The sequence below is a fragment of the Merops nubicus genome, unplaced genomic scaffold, assembly GCF_000691845.1.
Source record: "Merops nubicus isolate BGI_N331 unplaced genomic scaffold, ASM69184v1 scaffold22327, whole genome shotgun sequence".
NCBI lineage: Eukaryota > Metazoa > Chordata > Aves > Coraciiformes > Meropidae > Merops > Merops nubicus.
Genome location: NW_008619927.1, coordinates 36903 through 63221, shown reverse-complemented (window position 1 = coordinate 63221; position 26319 = coordinate 36903). Strand labels below are relative to the sequence as shown.

General features: G+C 36.1%; 1 protein-coding gene across 1 annotated transcript in view; it reads right to left on the bottom strand.

Annotated features, from left to right (window-relative positions):
- The window catches only part of LOC103776471 (protein AF-10), a gene marked incomplete at both ends in the record, with an annotated part of 69065 nt that overhangs the window by 5849 nt on the left and 36897 nt on the right, over positions 1 to 26319 (bottom strand). The window contains 4 exons of the mRNA XM_008943982.1: positions 3300 to 3395; positions 17796 to 17891; positions 19988 to 20081; positions 22584 to 22687. Of these exons, the coding sequence (XP_008942230.1) occupies positions 3300 to 3395; positions 17796 to 17891; positions 19988 to 20081; positions 22584 to 22687 (390 nt within the window). The remainder of the gene's footprint in view (positions 1 to 3299; positions 3396 to 17795; positions 17892 to 19987; positions 20082 to 22583; positions 22688 to 26319) is intronic.

Below are 26319 nucleotides of genomic sequence, written 5' to 3'. Positions count from 1 at the left end.
TACTAACTCACATAATGTAAATCCAATTTATTGTGCAGACTTTCATGAATTTATCTTAAGAAGCCATTAATCCAGATAAAAACATGCTTTAAGGCATCACCTGCATAAATGGTCACTACTACTGTATCACAAAGGATTTCACTTCTTTAAAAAGGAAAACCAAAAACTCATTTCAAATTCCAGCTCTCCCCACAGGAACAATGTGTTAGCAGAAGTGATTGTATACCATGATAAAATAATGTATTCACTGAAAAGAGACTGCTGTGAAAAAGACACCGAGTCCAAATCAATTCTGACAACTCTATGTAAAAGGACACATAGAAGTAGCATTTTAATACAATAATCTGAACCACATTTATCTCAGAAGATAACAAAGCTTGTTCTATTATTAAAATTTCACATTTTTTATGGACATACTGTGAATTTATAACCTAGAAGAGCAAATGCGTGGAAATGGTGTCAAAAAGACTTAGTAAAAAAATTAGAAGATAACTGAAGGAACTAGCCACAAAAAAAAAAAATACTTGCACATATCCAGTAGATATTTTACAGAAAGCATAATATAATCACACTTAGTAACTTCATTAAAAAATGAACACAAATTTTGCTGACAATCTGAAGCTTTATAAAAAAAAGGTGGAAACTAAAGCAGACATCACAGTTTAAAAAAAAAAAAAAAAAAAAAAAAAAAAAAAAAAAAACACTAAAAAGACACATGTTGCTATTGAAATTCCACAATTAGTATTTCTGGTTTAGTTTAATTCAGTTATAATTTAAGTTCCAGCATTATAGAGAGTTTGTTTTTCTTTAGTATTTGCTCTAGCTCTACCTTGTTACTAACTATAGCAGTTGCAACATTTTTTTGTGCAATGTTATCTATTTAATGGTTTTTAAGACTATCAGCAGGTGATGTTTAGGTATTCAACAGAATCTAAAAATATTTGAAGTATTCCTATTATAAATCCTATAGATTTAACTACAAAAATACACTACTTGCTATATTTACATATATATTTACATACATAGTACAATGTCAATTAACAACTCAGCAAGAGTCTCATTCTTTACTTGAGTTAAATAGAGGTCTCCTAAAAATGGGTTTTTACTCTTGTTCATCTAACTAAAGTGCACACCATTAAGTCATAAACCTTGTAATTAGGAAAAGTCTAGTAAGGACAAAGCAACTGGAAATGAGGTTAGCAGAAAAACAGAATCCAAATGTGTCTTCAGCATTAAAAGCATACTCTACTAGGTAGAAGTCAAAAATAACCAATATTTCAATATATTTTAAATTTTCAAGAAATAGACAGTAATATTACTTTTCATTAAACTTTATGATTGTTAGATAACCAAACTACAAAAGGGATGCAATTCAATGAAAGTAAGATCATACATAGCTCAAAACCTAAACAAAAACTGTAGAGTTTAAGGAAGTTCCCACACAAGAAGCTTCTTTGACAGGCTAGGAATGTTCCGCGTTCTCTCAGACTCAAGAGCAATATATTCAGGACAAATCAGTAAAATGAAATAACAAATCACATGGACCAGTCAATACCACCCAAAGAGTTCTACAAGTTAATTTCAATACAAACTGTCACACTCACCGATTGCAAAGCCTAACCACTCAAATCAAAACAGCAAAGCAGCTGATTGACTCTATCTTTTCTTTTTTTTAATAAAAAACTATTGGTAGTTCCAGAAAACTGCTGACTCAAGTCTCACTTGACCAATAGTGTCAAAAAGAATACAGCAGAACCAGAGGCAAGACTACTTTGTCAAAGCGTGAGTCACAAATAATAGGATGTTAACAGGTACACATCCTCACGTTAACAAACCTGCTATTGAGAATACAGAAATAGTCAAAGAATACTAATAAATTTTCTTCATAGTGAGTCTTGAAGTCGATACCATTAGTTGAGGCAGTATTTCCAGAGACTAGAGAAAATCGGTATTTTAATTGTTTTACCCTCTTCCTGAGAAGGTCTTAGTGTACCATATGCAAATAGTCACATTTGTTGAATATTGTATCTCAGCAACCAAATTACAGAGAGTTAACAACAGCTTCAGCAACTTTGCTAACCAGCAATGCTCTACACACTGATGGATGACTAATTCAAACCATGGACGTGAAGGATGTGGAGCTGTTGGAATGTGTTCAGTGGAGAGACACAAAAATGATCAGAGGGCTGGAGCAGCTCTCCTGTGAGGACAGGCTGAGGGAGTTGGGGTTGTTCAGCCTGGAGAAGAGGAGGCTCCAGGGGGACCTTTTAACAACCTTCCAGTACCTGAGAGGGGCCTACAAGAAAGCAGGGGAGGGACTATTCACAAGGGTTTGTAGTGACAGTACGGGGTGTAATGGCTTCAAGCTAGAAAAGGGTAGATTCACGTTAGATGTCAGGAAAAAGTTCTTCAGTAGGAGGGTGACAGATCACTGGAATAGGTTGCCCAGACAGGTGGTGGAGGCCCCATCTCTGCAGACATACAAGATCAGGCTGGATGAAGCTTTGAGTAGCTTGATCTAGTTGGAGATGTCCCTGCTTGTGGCAGGGGGTTGGACTAGATGACCTTTGGAGGTTCCTTCCAGCCCAGACATTCTATGATTCTATGGCTCCTCAACTCGGATGTCAAATATTCCCACATGAATTTGACAAATGTTTTCCAACTTTGAAGTCAGAAAACCTGTTTCTCAATCCTGCTGCCCGCTCTGTAAATGTCATCATTAGTGTAATTTTTTTTGGTGGATAGCACAAGCAATTCTTGTGGAGTACAATGAGAACTGTCATTAAGTAGCCCTCCACACCATCCCTTGAGTTAGATTTTGTTAGCAAATTAACAGGAAGGAAAGACCACAGAATGTAATGGAGCAGACTGTTAAAAAGGCAACATGATATAACAAGTATATGAAGCATGAGGTGTAATTTCATAATTACCAGCTTTAATGCTTACAGGAGGTTCAGTGACAGCTCAGCATACAAGTCAATTTCAAAGGAAAGACTTTCTAAAACCTCTCAAATTATTAAACATAAGTCAATAAAATAAAACTTACTGGAATATCAGTGGCACCTCATTTGGGTCATTAAACCACTCACTATTCAATTACAAAACTCTAAGTCTTTCTCCATATGATAAATCTCAAAGTATTTTAGGATTTTACATTACGGGAAAAAATATGAAGTGTACTTGATAATTACAGTTTCTATGGCATTATAAAGCTCTTGTATATGCAGTGGAATAACTACATCATGAAATTTCAACATAAGTAATTGAAGTGGAAAAGGAGGAAAAACACATTGACTTACCTTCTCTGTGGTTACAGTAAGAGATGGAACCAAGGACGGTGAGGACTCTGATTGCTTCTTATATTTTTGTTTGTGTTTGTCTTTCTCTTTATATTTCTAGAAGTTAGAAGAAAAAAATATAATCTAAGTTCAGTTCAATCTTTAACATTTTACGTAGTATCAAGTATTATCAAAATTTAAGAGATGGTAATAACGGCCATTATTTTTTTTTTAAATATGCCATTTTAATCAAAACAACATTCATGTTTTCAAATTCTTATAATAATATAAAAGCAAATCAAGTCTTTATATTTGTTTTCAAAGTACACCAACTAAAATGGATCCATGGTTGTTAATACTATCCATCTTCCCAATAATCAATTAATTAATAAAAGAAACTGGATTAAAAACAGAGGCATGGCTTCTGCTTTAGAGGTCTTCCTGCATTTCTCCACAGACTTTTATCTCCCTGCATTTCTGCACTTGCACAGTATTTTTTGCTGGAACACTATTGTAAATTAATGCAAGGTTTTAGCTTTGGTTCACCTACTGACATCTCCATGCATAAAACCAAAAAATTCTATTTAGACTTCATTCCCAAAAAGGCACATACAGTTTACATACCAAATATCTTCCATCTTAAACTGAACAAAATACCAAAAGCCATACAAATCAAGTGTGCTTCTTAAACAGGCAAATAATTTATTTTTTAAAAACACATTTTTTAAAACCATTGGTAGTGTGAATGAAATTGTGCAGAGAGAAATAATTTCTTAACCTAGAATCTTTACAGTATAATAGAAGTCTTCCATACTAGTACACATCAGTTCTTAGAAGACTACAGAAACAGACCTGAATTGTGTTTGTTTAAATAAATTCAGACAAATAAAAACAACAAACAAACAAAAACACCATGAAACAACAAACCCAAGTCTGACAATTAACAATTCAACTTACAATATAGAAGGAGTTCAGTATTCTTACCAATTTAATCAGAAACTAGTCTAGATGGTCACTTTTTCCTTAGCATCACACTAAGGTTTATTTAGATAGCCAGTATCAGAAGACAGAGAAACTGCAGGTGTGCGAAAAAGTTACTTGTAAGCTACAGGCACTCAGGTATTTGCCTTCGTTATTGTGGAATTTTTATGTACTTGCACAAAACTTAGCTGAAGAGCATAAGCTATGGCTATTTTTTCAGAATGAGTGCTTTAACAGAAAGCTATCCAAAAAATGCCTACATATGGATTGACACAACGGGTTTAAAACTCCCGCTGAGCAGCTTGAAAAGACAAGGAAGACAACTTAATTTTTTTTAAGTCTGAATAGCCACATGACAATTCAGTAACTATTTTGAACCTTAAAAATGATCCATGCTAATCTTCCTCTAACTAACCAAACGATTATTCAGACCCTCAAAAGAAAAATTAATTTGTTCAACAGTGACTGCACAAACACTCTCACCAAGCACCAGGACAAGATGTAACCTGTGCATCTCTATTCATGTATCAACTGTTTCAGTCACAACAGAAGAAATATCAGAAACTTATTTCATGGAATCAGCCTGGGAAAGTAAAAGAATGGGTTCTCCAATTCTCTAATAAAGTAGAATCAGTTAACTGACAATCTAGATGCAAAGCTGAAAGCAAAACACATTTATCTCTACCTTTATTAGAGATCACCTTGTGTCTAACAAGCCTCAAATCCATTTAACTAAATTTACAACCTAATTTTGCCAGGCAGGAAATACAGTTTAGCCAAGAAAATTCATAAATAAAGTACCAAAGCTATCTTCACCAAAATACCATACAAAAACATACTTGCTAGAATATAGTATGTGAAGTCCCTTTCATTCTTGTACACTTCTAAAAACTCAATGGAAGATCCAGGAGAACTCTTCAAAAGGCTGACAGGGATTTCTAGGTTGGTTTTTTCAATATGCTGAAGTGAATTTCAGCTTTTTTCCCCTCAGTGTCCAGCTTGGATAGAAACATAGAATTTTGCCTTTCAAAACAAAGTGAGCAGGTGTCATAATTACAGCTATGTACACCATAAGGTAGTATTTTAATTATTGAAAACCTAATACAGGCTTGTTGAAGGAGTTTTAGATCAGGGAGGAAGTTTTTGTCTTCTTTTGTGGGTTTTTGGAGGGTGCGTTGTTTGTTTGGGTCTTTCTGGACCTGGTAAACATATATTTGAAAGAAAAAAACCTATACAATATGGATAGAAGGGATTAAAATACACTGCACAATCTTTTCAATAATTTCTTCTATGTAACTGACCCCAAAGTGCTATCCATACTGCCAGAAAACAAGCGTGGATCAGAAGAAAACAGAAGCATCTACACCAAGACTGTCACATTACTCATCAAATCTCTTGATCCAAAAGCTTATCATCTGTGCTACTTACCCAGTTTACTGTATCATCACTGTAGATACTTAGATAAACTTGGGTAAGGATTTCACTGAACCCCAAACAAGCCTTAAAAAGGAAGTTGTGCCATGGAAATCTAAGCCACTGCCTGAGTTAATCTTTAGCTTTCATCAACTTATTACAGAATTCAAATCGCCCTAAAGAATTTTTTTATTTATAATTTTGGAGCCAAGAGGCAACGATTTTAATATGCTTTACAATTAAACTTCACAGCAATACCAGTAAGCAATAGGAAACATCTAAATTAAAGTCTCTTACAATCTCTTCTGTTGACTTTCTAGCATTCTTTTATTTCCAGTATTAATTTTGTCTGAAAGGCAAAGAAACACAGTACCCCATGTAAAGGCATTTTGCATATAAAGATCTCATCTAGAGAAGGTCTGCTGTCCTAAACTCTATGTTCTCTCCTCCTTTTAGGTTATACCTCTCCGAACAATCTTTTCTCTTATTTCTTTCTTTTCTTTCTTCTTCCTAAGCAAATCCCTAAGTCCTACTTCTGAATGTGAATTGGCTGCAGATGCAAATAACACCAAAGTGAAGAATATTTCAATACAGGAAAATCTTTGAAAGGAATGCTCACATTTCACACAGATTGAAATAAAAATTTCAGCAATAACCCGCTGAGATGAAGAGACTTGGCTCCCACAAAGTGACTCATTGCAGTTGCACCCTCACCATAAATATGCATACAAACCATAGTAAGAGTTCTCAAATATCCACTTTTGGATCCAGAAAAGGAATTAACAGATGGACATGAACTCCCGCAGTATTTAACAAATATGACAACTTTCAACCAAGTCCATTTCAAAGGCCAAACTACCCATCTTTTCTAGTGGCAGAAAAAGAAGAAACACAGAAGACAACTCACTGCATGTTTCACTTTTGTAAGACCTCCTTTGATCAGCCACAGCTTTAAACTAACAACAAACTAAACAAACAAAATAAACCTAACCAAAACAAACCCAACATGGCAGCAGCTTGCTAAGATAAACATCAACCCAGAAAGCCACATGGAAACCCACCATTCTAGGGAAGATAATGGTATCAAATGTCTGACCTTTTACAAGCTTTACTGTAAGGAAAAAAGGGAAGAAATTACTCTTAACAAGGACTGGAAATAATATTGGAAGCAACTGAAAGCTAAGGGAGCCTCGAGGGTCAGCAGAACCCATGCATCCCACTTATATCCTCAGACAATTTTTTTAAGATTCACAGGAGTTCAGATGTTCAAAACACTTGCATTGTAAGATAGTTGCAGAGCTGATAAATACAGTGATACATTCTGTCAAAACAGGATTTAGCAGAAGAAACACTCCAAGGAAGAACACTTTTAAAGAAATACAGGGCCAACTGCAGAATTGACAAAGGAAACGTCAGTCTTGGTTCACAAACACAGTAGTTTGAAACGGACTAGATTCAAGCAGCTCCTGAAACCCTTCTTACTAGAAAAAAAAAGAAGGCACAATTGCCACGGAGCCGTTGCATAAGCAGCTGTAACATTATTCACCCTAGAACTTGAAAAGCGCTGATTTACGATGTAGCTGAACACCAATACAAAACACTTAGAATTCATATGTCATGATTAATCGAAGGCTTCATTTATCACTAGGGATCTCATTTTTGGATTTTGTTTCTGGTCTAAAAAATTATGTAATACCTTATTAATTTTAATAGCTACATGCTGCAAGACTATAAAACAAATACAGTGCAAGATTTCTGGAATTCTACAGCACCTTCTGTACATTGCCCTCTTGTGGGGCAGGCAGTGGTGGGATGGAGAAGGGGAAAAACACATTTAGATTGCTTCTATTTCTTCCACAAAGACTTGGTCTACAAAATTATTATGTAATATGATTTCACAAATACAGTGTGGTTCCAACTCTTTGGTTTTTTAGGTCATTTACACACTGGATCATGCTGAAGATCAGCACCTGCTCATTCATTTGCTTTAATGTACCTTTCAGAGCAAACATTTATCAGACTACTGCATGAAAATGTCACCTCAATGAAATATCAAATTAAGGATACATGTACAATTTTATCTTCGCTCTGACGGGGTGCCAACAGCACAAATGTTATCAAATCTATCTTTCCACAGTTTGGACCTTAGTGTCTGAAAAGACTGAATAATGCAAGTGAATGATAACTTTGGATGAGTTCAGCTTTCCTCTAATGTATTATTAATTAATAGCATTTCCACATGGAAGTATTATTTAACTTGTTGAAGGTATTTACATTTATTTGCAATTCATTTTTGTCCCAGGAACACACACTCTTCTCCAAAGAGGTTTCCAAAGTGCTTCATTTCACATTAAACTATGTTCTGGAATTTGGCATTTAACAGTTCAATGTTACAAAGAGGGTGGGGGAGAAAAAAAAAAAAAAAAAAGGCAACAAACTCCTGACCCTTCTCTCACCTTTGCCACACTGCTTAGCTTGTCAGACCTTCTGTGTGCCAATTCAAACCACTGAAACAGCAGGAACAAAAGCAAAGAATACAGTTTTCTGCTATTTTATTGTGCTAGTTTAGTTCAGTTAAGGAGTGTGAGAGATGGACAGCAACAGGGCCAGGAAGAAGATGCAGAAGAGAGGAGCAAGAGCCCATCTACCCAGGCAACAGGATGCTAACTTCTGTTTTCAAGAGTTAAAAGACATGTACACTATCAGCAAGCACTGGTGCTTGGCCCTTCAGACAAAACTCCTTAAGCTGATCTTAAAATATTGCATCTTATCCTCTTCTCTATTACAAAAATCATAACCCCCACTACCTTTAGCTAAGTTTTCAAACACTAACATTTTCAAATTTATCTTCCTTAGTGATTCATGGAAGCAAGATCATGTGAGCATCTAAATCACTAATTTTTCAGCCACTGTTTTTGACACCCTCAAACAATTCCAATGTATCATAACACTCTATTAGCACTCTCAGATTGGCCCTTTTGTCATTTATGGATTTTCAGCACTATCTTTCTGCCAATGAAGGTTGTAAATCCAGAGCTGTCACCATCAAAACTAATGCCTTTAATAGAAAGCCATGCATAGTTATTGCTAATCCCCAACACAAGCCCTGCTTGGCCTCTTATTTGTGACTGGTAGCTATTAGTAATGTAACCATAACAATTCCAGAATGAAAGATGCCCACGGTCCACAAGTTTCAAATTCAAATTCTACTTTATCTTGTTTTGACAAGAACAGCCCTAGCTCAGGCATTCATCTATCTATCATTTTATATGATATAAACCACAGCAGGAAAATTAAATGCAGTAGCAGTGTTGCTGCAGTCACAGTAATAAAAGGATATAAACACAGGACAGTTTATAGGGAGAAGGAGAACACTACTGCCAGCGTTACTCAAATGCAAACATACTCAGCTCTAAGCACAAAACTTGTTTTTAAGTACCAATACTTGTTAAATTTACTTAAGACTTAAAAACCTCCCTTCAATACAGGTATAATGGTCAGAATTTTAACCACCAGTGGTAAAAAGACTCAAGAATCAATGACAAAAATGCCAACCAAAGCTCCTCCACATGTCAGACTAACACACAAGTCTTTTTCAGAATAAGCTACTCTTCTTTTGATATTTAACATTAAAAATGCTTTTTTCTGTTATTTACACAGTTTAATATTAACAATTAGTGATGGATACTCAGCGATAAAGACTCAAATAGCACGTTATAACTTCGAAAATGTGCAAGATTAACTATATCAAGGCAACCATTTATTGATTCTGCTCGCCTTCATTTATTCCTATAAAAATTGCAAGTATTTAAAATTTAAAAATATGTTGTTACATACTGTGAAATGTTCCAGTCTCCACAAGGTAACCTAAAGACACCTATCAAATATAGGTCAGGAAACAGGTGAACAGAATGGCAAGCAAAAGGAATGCATTTCATTATCCTGGCTCAGTCAGCTTAGCATCACAGATCACCTTTAGCTGCCTGTGGTCTATCAGCACACAAAACATCACACCTGGTGAAGAGCACATACCTACACCTTTAGAAAAAAGTATCAAGAGTACCTTCTAGAAACTGTTACAAAGTCAACATAAAGTACTAATAACCCTCTATTAATCAAGGATACAAAGCAAAGGAAAATATTTTAAAGCACCTTTTGCTTCTATTCTCCTCACACTTTTTGTTATGTAATGTATGAAGATACATTGCTCAAACAGAAATAAAAATCAAGCAGTAACTTGTAAGTAAGTTGTAAGTAAGTACTAAGGTTCAGGTCACCTAGTTTTCAAATTAAGATAATCAACATAGAATTATTTGAAAAATTATGCAGTCTTTTATTGGTTCTTCAAAAGTTACTCTATCTCATGACATGCCATCTACAAACATTGAGGAGTTACGTGAACAATGCTACTGGAAAATGTACTGAACTTGTACAGAGATCAAAATCATAGTCAAAATGTTTTTTCTTAAAAACTTTAAGATACTGACAAAAATCAAGTACTATGTAATAATAGCATAAATAATAAACAATCAAATAAGAATAACACCTAATAATACCTCAAGTATATCATATCAATTTTTCAACTGAACAAGAAGTTTTTGGTTTATCCCTGTACACTAAGGAAGATATCTAGACCAACAATGAGATTTTTCTTTTAAAAAAAAAAAAAACAAAAAACAACAAACCACTGTTTGATGAGCACAGTAAGAACTTACTACAGTAGAAACCTACTCAAAATTCTGATTCTCCCAGTGTAGCTTTAGAGACATCTATAAAAAACACAGTGAAGTAGTAGCTCCACAAAACAAATAACAGAATTTCTTCAGATAAAAGAGGATTTCACCATTCATGGAATTTCAGTTTTACATTCTACAGTTATCACTGTTACTAATCACTACTATGCCATGCACAGGTTGTTCTGGGGTCAGGTTTTGAGTTTGTTTTCCTTCATTATGAAAAGAAGAAGACTTGGATGTATACTTTAAGGGAGAAAAGGACAGCTGCAACCAATGCAGCCTTTCAAAATTCTGCGTCCTACAGGGTAGTCTTTAGGAATACCTGAGATAGTGTGTCTGCAATTTGATTTTACATTAATTTACTAATTCCAGGTACCAAGCTTAATACTGCTATGAGGTGTTTGTTGCACTTCAAAACAGCTGTCACACTGTCAGTCTTTGCAAAAAAAAAAGACTTTCAACACAATTTGACAGGAAGAGAAATGTTAAAGAAAGAAAAAAATTTATACTCCTACAAAGTCAGTAAAGAACATGAGCCCAGGAACAGAAATACTACTTATCAGCACCAACAGTAAAACACTGCAGCATGAAGTCACCCCTTTTTGAACACCAGGAAACCCACATAAAAACTCAGTCTTAGAAAACAGGAACCAGATTCTGCAGTTTATAGGTAAATATAAAAGACTATACACTGAGCATATGTACATATGGTACATACTGACCACTTTTTAGAGGTGTTTCAGAGGCATTCTTCATTCCCTCCAACTGAATAGAATTTGGAAGAAGTCCACATGTATAAGCATCACCATTAGCATCCACACCACACAACTCTCATTTGAGTAGTATTTATCTAGCATTAGTTCAATAATTAAAATTGAAGTAATTCCTAAGTGGTTGCAAAACACTTCTCCTCTAGTTATCTTAAGCATTCTTACAAATTTGCTTCTCACATCAATAACAGTTGAGAGGATTAAACAGTCAAAACTATTAGACTGATTCACAAAAGCTGAAGAAAAAAAAAAATGCAATGGAATACTGCAGTACTGAGACGAGTCTGGAGCTTTTTTCCCTAAAATGTTACACAAAACCCTCAATGTTCAAATAACACCATTAAGATTATGAAATGAGACAATTAACAGGGGAATGACATAATCAGAATTACCTTTGCAACACTCTGCTTTATACAGTATTATAGATTGTCCCAAGGAGTAAGAACTTTTTTTTTTTATGAGAGAAAAAAGAAACCATTGCTTATGCTGCTGAATAGCAAGTCAAAGTTAACTTCAGTCTGTTCCTATTTTTGCCACAGAACTTTACGTGATGCAAGGCAGGTCAATTTTATCTTTTCAGAGTCAGTTATTCAGATAGTGAGGAATACATAATGAACACTTCATCTGAGTGTTTAGGACTTGATTTGGAACACCCCACACAGAGCATTAACATGTACTAAGAAGCATCAAGTGCTTTTCTCCCAAATGAAATCCATAGCCCTGACATATGAATGTTGGCTCCTTCACAACATACTTGGAAAGTTTGGGCAGTTCAGAACACAGTTCACAAACCAACACACAGACAGCCTAGGGAAACTTTCAATGAACAGGCATATTTCACGTTTTCCCTTGCCATGGGCCTAACACCCAAACTCACAGCTACAGTGGAACTCACCAAGTGTCACAAGTTGCCTCAGACTCTTCTTGGATGTTCAACGTTTCCCCCTCAAAATCAGAGAAAGTGTAACATCTTTAAGAACAGGACAAACAGCAAGAAGATGCCAATAATGAACTTCCTTTAGCCAGTAGGTTGGTGTTTGGAACACCTATCCTGGCTCCTACATTTAGGTTCTCCTCTGACAGCCTTCAACTTCTGTAGCAGTGCCCTGGAGCTTCTCATCACTATTTTGCTTTTTATACCTCTTCAATCCCCGCTTCTTATACATATGCCATTGTCATGGTTTAACCCCAGCAATCAACTAAGCACCACACAGCCCCCCAACTCAATCACCCTCCCAACAGGAGAATCAGAGAGAGGAAGGGCAAAAATGACAAGAGTTGTGAGTTGAGATAAAGATAGTTCAACAGGTAAAGGAAAAGCCACATACACAAACAGAGCTAAACAAAGAGTTCATTCCCTACTTCCCTTCGGCAGGCAGGTTTTCAGCCACCTCCAGGAAAGCCCGGCTCTATCACACGCAATGGTTCCCTGTGTAGACAAATGCCATTACTCCAAATGTCCCCCCACTTGCTGCTTCTTCACCCAGCTTTCTATGCTGAGCATGATGACATATGTCCCTTTGGTCAGTTGGGGTCAGCTGTCCCAGCTGTGTCCCCTCCCAGCTTCTTGTGCACCCTCCGTCTACTCACTGGTGGGGTGAGGTGCAGAAAAAGCCTCGACTCTGTAAGCACTGCTCAGCAGTAACAAAAACATTCCTGTGTTATCAACACTGTTCTTCAGCACAAATCCAGAACAGCCCCACGCTAGCTACTATGAAGAGAACTAACTTTATCCCAGCCAAACCAGCACAGAAGTTTTCAGTCACAAGCCCATTTTTGTTTAATTTACATCATGTGTGCCATCATAGCAAACAGTTTTAAATTTCCCCTTCCTGCTGTGTTGGGTTTGTGTCTGATGGGGTTTTAGTAGCATGGGAGGGGGCTACTTGTGTGGCTCCTGAAAGAAGCTTCGAGAAGCTCCCTGAGCTGGGGAGGACCTGCCTCTGGCCAAGGCTGAGCCAACAGATGAGCACTGGAAGCACCTCTGAAACAACATATTTAAGAGTAGGAAAACCTGTTGTGTGAGTTCTTTGTTTTGGAGAGGAGTGAGACATGAGGGAGACAACTATATGGACACTGAGGTCAGTGAGAAAGGGGGGGAGAAGGATGCACTGGAGCAGCCATTCCCCTTCGGCTCATGGTGAAATTGCAGGCTGAGCCCCTGCAGCTTAACAGTGGAGGAGAATCCTGCCCGCAGCCTGTGGAGGACCCCACGGAGTGGGTGGATGTGCTCAAAGAAGGCTGTGACTCTGAAGGAAGCCAGTGCTAGAGCAGTCTATTGCTAGGAGGACTACGGCCCACAGAAGAGACTCAGGCTGGCAGGAGAAGTTCACGGAGGACCGTCTCGTGGGAAGTACCCCATGCTGACACAGGGGAAAAGTGTGAGAAGTCCTCCTGAGAAAGAAGGAGAAGTAAAGATAATGTGTCATGAACCAACCACAACCTCCATTCCCCATCCTCTTGCACTGCTGGTGAGGAAGAGGTAGACTATCCAAACCAGAGCTGCGCCTGGGAAGAAGGGAGGATTTAAGATCCAGTTGTATTTCTCACTGTCCTGCCCTGATTCAATTGGTAAATAAGCCGTTGTTTAAATTTACATGGTATTCCCAAGTTGTGTCTGCCTTTTGCTCCTAACTTTAACTGGCAAGTGAGCCCTCCCTGTCCTTCTTCTCAACCCTTGAGCCTTTTGTTGTGTTTTCTCACCCCCATCCCACCAGAGGGGGGTGGAAGCAAGTGAGCAGCTGCATGGTGCTTTGCTGCCAGGTAGGTGGGCTTAAACCACAACTTAAAACACATAAGCCCACCAAAAAAAAAAGTTTAAAAACCACAAGCCAAAGTACTTGCAGTAGAAAAAGAACTTGTGTAATTCAGCTGCTGTATACTAGTTACTTACCTTGTAGTAAAATTCACATTTTTTAGAAGTCAGAAACATAGTGTTAGTGAGCTTGCCTCATTTTCATGTAAGTAGCATGACACTTCCTCTACACAAAGGTCATTCCCAGACCTATTTAGTCCCTTCCAAAGATAAGGCTGCAGGAACACCAGCAAAGCATTCTTCCACAGCCTCATGGTGGCCTAAATTTTTCCCCAGCATGCTTGAGATAAATACCTGAGCCTTGAAAAAAGGGATATTGTAACAGGACGTCAAGTACCATATCACCAACCCTACTTATCTCTAATCATTTCTAAATAACACTGCCACAGGAACTAACAATACTTAGTGCAGCAGCAATCAGAACGTAATTAAACATTTATTCTGTGGCTTCAAATTCCTCATTAAAACATACCAGAGGTTTGCTGCTTAATTATTATACCATTGTATATTTGCTATTGATTTTGTAAGCACAGTGCCCAGAAGAAACTAATACATATTAAGGAAAACACATTTTCAGCTCAGTCTCTTTACAAGAATGACAACTATCGATATCAACACTTTCAGTCCAAATTCGTCTTACTTCAGACTAATAATTCATATGCAAACATGTAGCTTTTGAGGACTGAGCAATAAAAAAACATTCCAATTCTCAACTCACACAGCTTCTGCTTGGCAAAATGAAAAATTTAAGGATGTCTAAAGATCAGAATATCCAAATTTCCAAAGAACACGGATAAAGAAGAAACTAGAACACCCTTACTGGGAGGGGGCCAAAGGGGAGACACCACTCTAATCTGGGAAGATATACATATTTATGGTAATATGACAACAATCTAGATTCAAAACAAATTTACAGAAGAGGAAAATAAGGAAAGTCACCCTAAAAAATTACCCTGCTCATCCAAGATACACAGTATATTTGATATACTTTATCAAATAAGATATCACATAGAAAGGGTAACCAAATTTACCAAGAGAATGAGACTCCATAACACATAGACTGAAGATTAGTGTTTTGCAAAGCACAGGTCATTCTTTAACTACAGAACTTGTAAGATAGAAAACACCAAAGAAAAAAATCTGGAGCCACAAAAAGTTAGGCAATTAACAGATTTAGGAAACTGCAACTTTTTTTACTGCTCTGCTTTTAACTAGAACAGTGTTTAAGTATTATAGAACATCTAAGGCTAATTAAACTTGATAAGTGAACAAGCTATAACATGCCATGAGAACCACTGAATGTCAACTAATAGGTTAGTGCTTCAAATTGCATTGTTTCACTTGGTATTACAGATCATGAGATCATCCGGATTACTGTTTCAGTTCATGAAAAGTAGAAACAAACTTTAATATCCTATTTGTAGCAAATTTCAAGTCACAGAAAAAGGTCAGGACTTGCAAAGGCAAGACAAAACATTAACAAATTTCTAGAAGATCCACATCAAAACACTCCCAGAGCAAAAAGAAGCTGAGCAGCTACCAGAAAAAACAGCTGATACACTGGCTGAACGCACTCTCCAAGAGAGCTACAGTTTCTCCAAGTAATCTCTGAAGATTTTACAGGTTTTACCAGCTAACAAGCACAATATCTCCAGTGAAAGTCACTTTACAAGAATAACAAAAATATCCACAAGCAGGTTTTTTGCACTGTTCAGACACAAAACTAAAATTGAGCCTCATGCTCTGTTCTGCCAATAACCAGGCCTAACAAGAATGATAGCACCAGGAGGAAGATGAACCAATACACAGACTGTATTGTAAACAAAAACGTTATGATATGAATGGCCCCTGGGGGTACAAACAAGTCAATCAGCTGATACATAATCGACGCCACCCCCAACAATCCCACAAAAGATGTGGCTCGGCCCACAACAGGTGGTACAAACAGAGAACCAAGGTTGCCCATAGTTGGTAAAGGAAACACCCAAACCAGACAGTTAAATACATAATAAAAAGGTGCCCACACAGCGACTCTCACCCAATCAGCCCACGCTCACAAAGGTCTAAATGGACTGGGGCTCAGCTCCAGGGAGAGTCAGGAGGTCTTCCCTGAACCAGGAAGCTCTGTGGAGTGCACTCCACAGACAGACACTCCTGACTCCCTGCAAGTGGTCCCAGCTTTTATCCCCAAGCAGACACCTGACCTTTGTCAACTCAGTGCGGGACCCCTGGGGCTCATTTCCCTTATGGCTCTCCCTGCAGGGCCGGCCGCACCCTGGGGGGAAGCTATAAGGCAAACTCACCTCCTCTGTATGAAGGGCTGTGGGAATCACCCATATGTCAACCTTAATTCAGGGCTCGGGGTTCAAACCCCAGCATTTCATGCTCACACCACAAAGTTTCTTAAAATTCAACTCCAACATTTCATCAATTTGAGTACAAATCCATGCTTGTGTTTTCAAAAAACATGATCTGAAACATGGTAGTGGTGAAAAAAAATCAAACTAAAATAAAATGTGGCAAGTATTTTTAAGGCCTGTAGGCAATTCAGTAGTCTGCAATTCAAGATTGCTATTTTCTACCTACGTGTTAGTAGAAAAAAAGAGCTACCAAAACTCCATAGTGTTATTATTTTAGTCATAAGTTTAGATTTAGAGGCAGGACCACATCACAATGCACTCTCTCTTCTGCATTACCAGTTGAAGATGAAACTATTCATCTACAGCACTAATGAGATCTGAAGACACACTTTACAAGATTATCCAAGAACAATGGAGATCAACATCCATTCGAAGTGGAAGTGAGCTTAAAAAACAAGGCAAGTATGAAGGATACTAAAGGTCTGCCAACTGATATTTGTTATTCAATTTTCAGTCACTATAAATGTAGCTCCTTCATACTACACACATTTTGTCAATACAGTCTTTCATTTCAGTTTTTATGCAACGATTTTGAATAATGCAAAACCATCTACCCACCCACAGAAAAGTCTGTTAGGTCAGCTGTACAGGATACAAGCAGGTGAGCAGTTTTGCATGTGTTCTCAAAGGACTAAAGAAGAGCCAAAGCAAATCTGCATTATTGTACCACTGCCTGTTATCATCCATGTTCAAGTTAGATGACCATTTTTCCATAGATGACTATTAATCTAGCAGTAATAAAAACTTAAATTAATAACCATTATAAATTGTAAATGCTTTTTTAAAATATGTAAAGTTAAACTGTTAAACAAATACACCAAGGATACAAATTAAGAGGACACTATGTTCTTTGTATGCTCACAGGAAAATTCCCAGGTGAATGACAAGATATTTTTGATCATCAAGTCAACTTGATCATCAGTACCAGCAAAATGTAATCAACAAGAGATGTCAGTTCTTTGATGAGGAAGAAAAGACAAAACAGGTTGAAATACAAAGAATTAGATGTACCTGTTTATCAGCTACAGTGCCTACCACTGCTTTTCTTTCCTACCTGGTCACAAAGGCTACACAAAAAAAAAAAAAAAAAAAACAGCTATAATGGAAAACTAAAGAAAAGGAAGCTTTACGGAAGCAATAGATATATTTCAGTGCGTATACCAAAACTGATGATAAACAGAAACAGGAAGGTGCCTGTATGAATGCACCTTAATGTGTTACCTCATCAGACCCTAGAACCTCTAGCTAATCACCTTTGTTATTTTATTTTAGTGCTTTGGGAACAAGATTTCCTTCACACTTTTCAGCAAAAATTAAATTTATCAGGAAGTGCTACTATTAAGCAGATGTGCCACGTAATTAGCAACGACAAATCCACTTACTTTTTTCTCCTTCTCATGATGTTTATCCTGAGAGTGAGAGGAAGAATCACTTAAACTTTGATCATATGACCTATTAGATCCCCGTTTGCTCTTTTTCTAAAAAGAGAAAATATATTTATGGATAGATAGAAGGAACCGTTTGGATAAATAAAAAGTATAGAGCATTTCAACTGATAAGATGCCTTACTACCTGAAGGAAAAAAAACAAACTTCAGTTACTGAAAAACTGACAAATTACTAACACTAATAAAATTTACAGGACTACCCAATGTATACCAGGAAAAGCCTATCCTTTGCTGACTTTCGCAGCTCCTGTGAATTTGCAAGATATGTTTTTCCACAAAGAAATGACATACAACACTTCTTAAAGGTTAAAAGATGCCAGACACATTTTCAGGTTTTCATAACATAAAACAGAAAAGATGCTGCTCAAACGATTATCACATGAAGCCACTGTGCTAGCACTGCCACATGCCTGAAATGCATTGCGAGGTGACTGGTTTATGGCTTCATGATTTATTATTCAGGTGGTCTGTCTGCAAAATTTTCATTTAAATGGTTTAAAAAATAAGATACAGAACGCTATGGTCATGTACACGTTTACAAGCAGCAGGCAGAATTGCTTGTATTTCTGCAATGTTTGAGCACCTACTCCAGAACTGCAAATTCCTTATGCTAGGTCAGTGTTCAAAATGTTTATTTTATCATAACTGAGGTAGCATTATAGAGGCATTTCAGGTCAGTGCTTTGCCAATCAAAGTTTCCAGTGGTACAGTAGATATAAACCATCCGTTACCTTCAGTAGCAAATACTAACCACCTGTATTTACCAGGCATCAACAGTCGCAATAATCCTAAAGAAACACTAAAGCACTTCAAGGATCTTGCCAGTCTTTACTGGTTTTACCACTATAGTTTCCTAATGGGAAGCTAGCTAATTAGATGTCAGATACGGACTTATGCCATTATCATTGAACTTTTAAATTTTTAATAGTAATAATGTCCCTGTTTATGGCAGGTGGGGTTAGACTAGATGACCTTTGGAGGTCCCTTTCAGCCCAGACATTCTATGATGCTATGATTTTTAAAAGTAAACTTTTCAATAAACATGACTACTCTCAATCATAGCAGCACTGGAACCTTCAAATCAAAGGCATAATAATGTAAGAGTTTGCCTCCACTGCTAAAATAGACCATTTTTGTTCTTTTTGTATACTTAGCTCAATACAATAATATTAATAAAAGATGTTATCTTAGTAAGGGCCTAGAAAGCCCAGACTTATCTTCATTATCAAGCAAACTCATCAGTATTCACCAGAACACAGAGCTTCTAGAAAGCTAAAATGGTTCACTGGCCCTTTGTTTTTACCTCATTGCAACCTACTCCGAAGTCATCCAAGTATTCAACCTTTTTTTAGCAGTGAAAAGAAGTAGTCAGTAAATATAACTATACTTACATCAGTATCTGGATTTAAGTATATTTTAATTTTCACAAATCAATATTCATAAATAATGTTTTGTAGACATCAGTAAGTCCTTCCAAGCCCACACACTCACACATGTCCACAGAAATAGGTATCTGGTACTGTCAGACTGTTAAGAATTGATAGCAAAGACTCCAGAGGTCTGATCCAAAATCTACTGAAATAACTGAGAAATTTCTAAGCTTCTTGCTTTCTTGTTTGTTTTTTAAAAATCAAACCTTAAGTCACTTTCTTGAGGTTGTGTTTCTGAGAACTTATAGGCAGGGAATATCCACTGGCTACATGGTGAGAGACAGAACAAAAGGAAGAACACTTTTTTTTTTTATAATGAGCAGAAAGAAATGGAGGGCTTCTTTACTCTCTAATATACAGGGTAACAAGTAATATTTTCTAGATTATTCCAAAATGGACTGAATTCCTAAAAGCCAATCGATCAAATAGCGAAAGAAAGCGTTAAAGAAACCTAATGAAAAAAACACTAAACGTGCATGCTATTTCTGGCAGAGAGGAAAAACCCACACATCTAGAAGCTAACCACTTATAAAAACATTTTCAGCTAGTATTTCTGTAACTGTCATTAAAATATTGTTTTAATGAAACACAATCCACTTTCTGAGCTTCATTAAAATATTATTTCTAGTGTTAACAGCAATTCAGAGTGAAAAAATAAGTCAGTAATATTTATTTATAGAATTTAACAAATACATACCAGTTTACTAAAATGGTATTTACAGTAGCCACAGTATTGGACGTTATCTGCACCATTGCCTTCTTCTTCACAAAGAAGTCCTGCAAACTGTGCACTAAAAATAAACCAAACAACATTCAAAGAAAGCAATTTTACATCAGCTTGTACCACAGTATCACAGCTGATAAAGTACCGATACTTGTGTCTGTATCTAACAGAAGACATTTCCACACAAGTGACTTCTAATGGCATACAAGCACATAACCAACCTTTGTAGCTCAGTAAAAACCATGCATGGCTTATACTTTGGCCTGATGCCTTTTTCATAGCCTTTATGTCACTCACACAAGCTTACAGCTTGAAAATCTACATTTATTATGCAGCTACTCCCATGAATAAATAAACCAAGCATTTTACAATCATTCTTAACTCAAATTCAAGCCAAAAATTATCTATGGAAAGAACAGTTTTTAAGAAAACCATACTGCAAATCCAAAGAAGGAATTTTTCTGCAGTTCCATACATCCTTCTCTGCTTTGCCAGGAAAATTACTACTTTCCCTCCCCTCCCTTTTTTTCCCCTAATTTTTTCAATGACCTAATAAATCAAACCATATTTATTGGTTTAAAAGACTGTGGCAGGTTAATTTATTTTAAAACGAAAGACAAGTTTCCTTGCCTGGGCTAATTTTTACCTTATTCTACTATATTTTTTACAAATCAAATTTGCTTTTCATCATTTGTAGTGTTTACTTATTTTCTTTATCACAACCAACTTAGACACTAAAAAAACCCAAACATTCCATTTCATTTTCCTTATCATTTTCATTAGCATAATAGTGCAATATTACAGTTAAAATTATGCATGGGACTATTTAAACTAAAGAGCAATATATAAGGCTGCTTATTTTCATTGCTCTTGTATAAAATTACCTTTCCTTCATTTATACTTTGTGTTCTTGGGCAATTCATAAACAATGCTTCATGTGCACACCTACAGCAGATGCCAACTACAGAAAACATTTAAGAGGATCTCTTTAAGCAATGATTTTTTTTCCTGAGCTTGCCACAGAGAAAGAGATGGACTCAAATGCATTCTTCTTTAGACATTAGTTTTGTTAATCCAAAACTGATACACCTCACACTGGATTCTCTGCTTCCTGTAGTTTCCACATTTTTCTTCCATTTCTTTAAATATTACAGAAGCCTCTAAATATTCTCAGTTGCAGTACTCTCTGGCTAGCTATCATTTTATAGTACATACCTGGGGGGCTTTTAGAATAAAAAAAAAAAAAAAAAAAAAAATGCTAAAAGTTGGCAAGAAATAATTTCATCTCCAACCTATTTTTCATGTTCTTTATGGCATTCACTGAAAAAACAAGGTTTTGGAAGAAAGAGGGGGAAAAAAAAAAAAAAAAGGACTCTCTTATGTATCCAAGTGCTTCAAAGAAAAGAGAACTTCTCATCCAAACACTTGGATGTACACATTTTTTTCATATCAGTAAATAACTTCTTCACACAGTACATATGCTCTGAGGAACACAATCCATTTTCACCATAAAAAGAAACTTGTCATTGATCATATACAATGAAAAAATAGATGTTTATTAAAAAGCAAAATCTGCCAGATAGTCAAGGGTCAAATAAAAATTTAAAAAAAAAAAAAAAAAGAGTTGCCAAGAAATCAGTGCCCAAACTACAGGATTATATCATTTAAGATCTGCACAAGATATTGAAAGTATCACTTCATTACACTGAAGATAATACATTTAACTAGATGTGCAAATACCATTTCCCTGACTGAGCTGGTCATGAAGAAGTATTCTTCTCATAAAACAGACAGGTAAACCCACGGATTCTGTAGCCAATGTGTGTAAATGTGCTATTGTAAAGGAGCTTCAGCAGAATTTGAAATAAACAAATAACATCTGTAAATACTGAGGTGGAATTCCTTTTGCCTCCTTTTACCTGTCGACGTCTGGTTTAATCTAATTATCCAGCCTCTTTTCCAGATCATAAGTGAGACAGGCATCTCCTGAATGCAAGCAAACCTAAATATCTTGAAGTGGAATGAATCAGATGGTGGACACAGCTGTTCTCCTCCAAGAGCTATACATGAAACCTAAATTAATAGTTCAAAGATAGATGTGTACCATCTAGATAATACCAGTGAGGTGAATCACCTCCAAACGTTTGTAAATCCATACCACAACAGGCAAGTCTAGGGCAATTTTAGGTATAGCTCAATTTTTCCCACTGATTTACCAAAAATAAATATCAAATCAAGTAACAGATAAACAAACAATGACTTCACACTCCTATTTCCTATAAAATATCATCCAATAAAAATAATAAGAAAAAAAACCAAACTAAACTTAATTCACAAGAGGACACGGCGTTTAATATAACCCAAGGAAATATTATCAGACAGCTTTTGCCGCTCACAGCAACGTCTATGCTGCCACTGCCATATTAAAATAAAGTTAGATATTTCTACACAAACCAGTTTACTATGTTTCTTTACTCAGAAATATACTAAATAAAGGGTTCATTCATTACATTCTTTGCATCAATTCTTTCTGGAAGATGAAAAATATTAAATAATAAAGCCTACTTACCACGTTACATGAAACGCTTGTCGACATCCATGTTTATTACATGTCATACAAGCACCAGTGGCCGCTTTACTTTCTCTGCCTTGTTCATCACAAATATAGCAAGTCTATCAGACAAAATATAAGAGGCATAAAAATAAACTGTGTTACTCAAAGGAGATTGTAAGGTGAGAATTACTGCATTTTGCAGCTAAGCTTTTATAAAAACTTCTTTATAAAGTGTAATTGTTTGTTTGCAAAAGGAGATCGCCTGGGAGACACTTGTAATCTGTGGAATATTTCATCAACACTACAGCAGTACAAATAGTAATTTACTTAAATTATATACCACTCTTCAACGACCCAAACAGTTAAACAGCCAAAGGTTAACAGTATTAGGCTTCAAAATTTGCCTTGCTCTCAAGTTTGTGCTTATATCCTTTTGGGTCGCAATTATTTTTGCATTAAATTAACATCACCTGCATTGGTGGCATTCAGAAATACCAAATCAGACTGAGTGCCTAATGGACAGGATAACGTACAGTATACGTCCATGGATCTACAAAATTACATTAAAAGAAGGAAACTTAAATTTTTATTTGTCTGTTTGGTGTAAAGAATTTTCAGAAGACTCGCAGTATACATCAATATTAACATGATTCTCAGTTACCTTTAATCATCTATGCTGCTTAACAGAACTCTGCTTTTAATTTTAACATGACTTGGACAGCCCCATAATCATCTCAGAAACTAATCAAGCAAGAACCTTCCGCAAACAAAGCTTAAATTAGTATATCAAACCTATTTCAACCTCAAAAACAAGCTAAAGTGAAAACAGTCTAGTACCTGAAGATCTTTCCATTGCATTCCTGTCAATTTGTTTGTTTTACTAGGATACTATGGCAATTTCTAGTATTTTCAAAAACATTCTCAGTAAAATAGAGAGAAAAAAATTATGACAAAAAAAAATCTAAAATTTTCCTCATTGATCAATTTATTTTTTTTAAACATGTGGCAAATAAATACAGATACATCCTGTATGGAAGCTCACTGTCATACTAGACATCACTACAATCTCTCACCAGCATTTCAGGGAGAAACATAAGGCAAAACTAAATCTCCATTTCTTATTGTCCTAATTACTGAAATGCCGTTTAAAAAGACTATCATATCACATTTCTTTAACAATTTAAGAATAGATTCTCAATGAAAGTATCCTCCAACACTGGGGCAGTCAAGGGTCTATTTTTAAATGACAGAGAACATCACTGAGATAACAAACATCAAGGACACAACTGCTACCTCTGTAGAAACTCCATTACAAGATGTTAGATAAGAAAAGAAACTTTTTTTTTCCACCCCAAAAAAACTGTGTACATTTAAACCACAACTGACTTATCGCAATTGTATCAAAACCTCCCTTTAGCAAGGCAGAGAATGAGTAGAATAATAAATAAAAAGAACATCAACCATGGGTAGTAGAAAATGGTTTTAGAAAATCAGACTAGGACACTGCTGAAATAAAAATTTAAAAGATATAATGCAAAACCAGTATCACTTAGAAAGACATGAAAATGAGTGAAATTCTGAGATCACAACAGCCTTTTATAGAGGTAGTTAGAACAACATTTATCATGACACGTCATCTAACTAAAGCTTTTTTTTTTTAAATACAAGACACTAGAATAGACAAGTCATTCTTGTACAGTTTACATAGGACTTTGGAAAGCATTAAAACCAATAGCTACTATATCCTAAAATCATACCCTATATCCTAACATTTCAAGGATCAGAAAGGGGATAATCCTACTTAATTCTTTCCCTTGCTCCCTTTGTACATCAAGGTAGTGCATACAGATAATTCATCTGTTTGACAGGGTCTGTTACTGCATGCTTTTTAGCTTTCCACACCACGACCTGACCAAGTTAGATTTTAGGAACAAACAAGGCCATGATCTATCAACCTCATCTGATCAACTACATTAAGTATAAGTAACTTATACTTAGTATATACATATTAAGTATGTATATATTTATTATATATATATACACGTATATATGAAGTATACTTTTAAGTATACTTAATATACTTAAAAATAAGATCTCTATAAATAGAGAGTTCAACAGACCCCATAAAACTCAAGCTCCAGTTACTGTTCTGTTTTTTCAGTTTTGCCTTAAGATCTGTATTTTTTTCCCCTCACTGAAGCCCAGGGAAGAAAAAAGCAACATAGGAATCCTGTTTAGTAAGGAGGTAGGCTCTGTTTTCCAACACTACACACTACATTTAGGGTCTACGTTTCAGAACTCCTTAAATCAATTTATAGTAAAATGACTGAAAAATTGTAATTCATTACCAGCTATATTACAAAAAAGCTTAAAAAAACCATGGTGGACTGACTACCCATTATAACAAGCTCAATGAACTTCTATACTTCCTACTATAGTCATGAGAGATATCAAACCTGTTTCCTGATCTTCCACCTGAAACAGAGGCAAAGAAAGCTTTATTCCAACATGGACAGTAAGATCTTTCTAAAGCTGAGCTGAGCTTCTCCTACCTGCACCTTCAATTTCAGAAGCCTGAGAACCTTTATCTTTCTTTCACAAATCAGAAAGACAAAGACTTCTATGCACGTGCAAATCCGTGCAATTGCTACACATCCTCGAAAACCTCTGGAATGTGGAAGTGTAAAACTCTTGTGTCCCATCACTTACAGTAAAGCTCTTCAGAGCTCTTAGGGGAAGAAAGTACTTAAGACTTCTCCCAAGCTCACTGAAAAATAAGCAAAACATTACACAAAGCTTTTGATTCAGCAAGGAAACTTTACACAGAAAAACACAATACATAGCTTAGTTTCATTAATGGCAAAACATAAATTTTGCAAAGATGCATTTATGTTTTTCTCTGTCTTTCTTCCAAAGACTCAAAATGCAAACCCTCTTTGCAAAAGTAAGGCAGAAGGGAAGATGAGGCAAGAAAAACCTTATGAACCAAAAAGTCATCTGAGAAATAGTTTACTCCTAACAGCTACCCAAAAGCACTCTCTACTTACAAAATCAAATCTAGCAGTTGCACAGAACCTTCTCATTGTTGCAGCAAGTACTGATATAAAAGTCTAGCAGCTGTCTTTACTGCCAGGTAGACCAAGAAACTCCAAATGCACTTTTTAACCAATTCCTGTAAGAGATTCTTAAAAGCAGTAATCATACTCAGTTACCACATAATTTCAAATGAACCTGGAAGCTCACATAAGGTAAGTAGTTATTCCTTGGATGATTATGCTAATAACAAACACTTACTAAACAGGAGAGCAAGTACTAGTCCATTGCTTTTTGGAAGTGACCATGTAAGATATGCTTTCCTGCCAGTTAACCCACTAATCAAGTCATTCAGTGGATTCATTCTGTAATGTGATGAGTTTATTCCAAAAGCAGGTAAACTTCAGGGAAACAGCAGCCAAATATCTGTACATTTACATGTGCTTTGGTGTTTGCTGTGTTTCTTCTATTATTTAAGATTGCTGCAGTTTGCACATTTCACAGCATTTTTGGGTGTTCAATGAAGAAACAAGTTCATAGAAAAACATTTATCAATCTAGTACTATCTCCTGGCAAAACTCCAATGACGTTTGCCTTTAAAATAAAGACTACTGTATAAATTCTCCCTTATGGCAATTTTCATTGGCCTGTATTTTCCCCCAGTTCCATATGCTAGCATTCTATATGCATCCAGCTTCACAGGCAGACTTTAGGACTT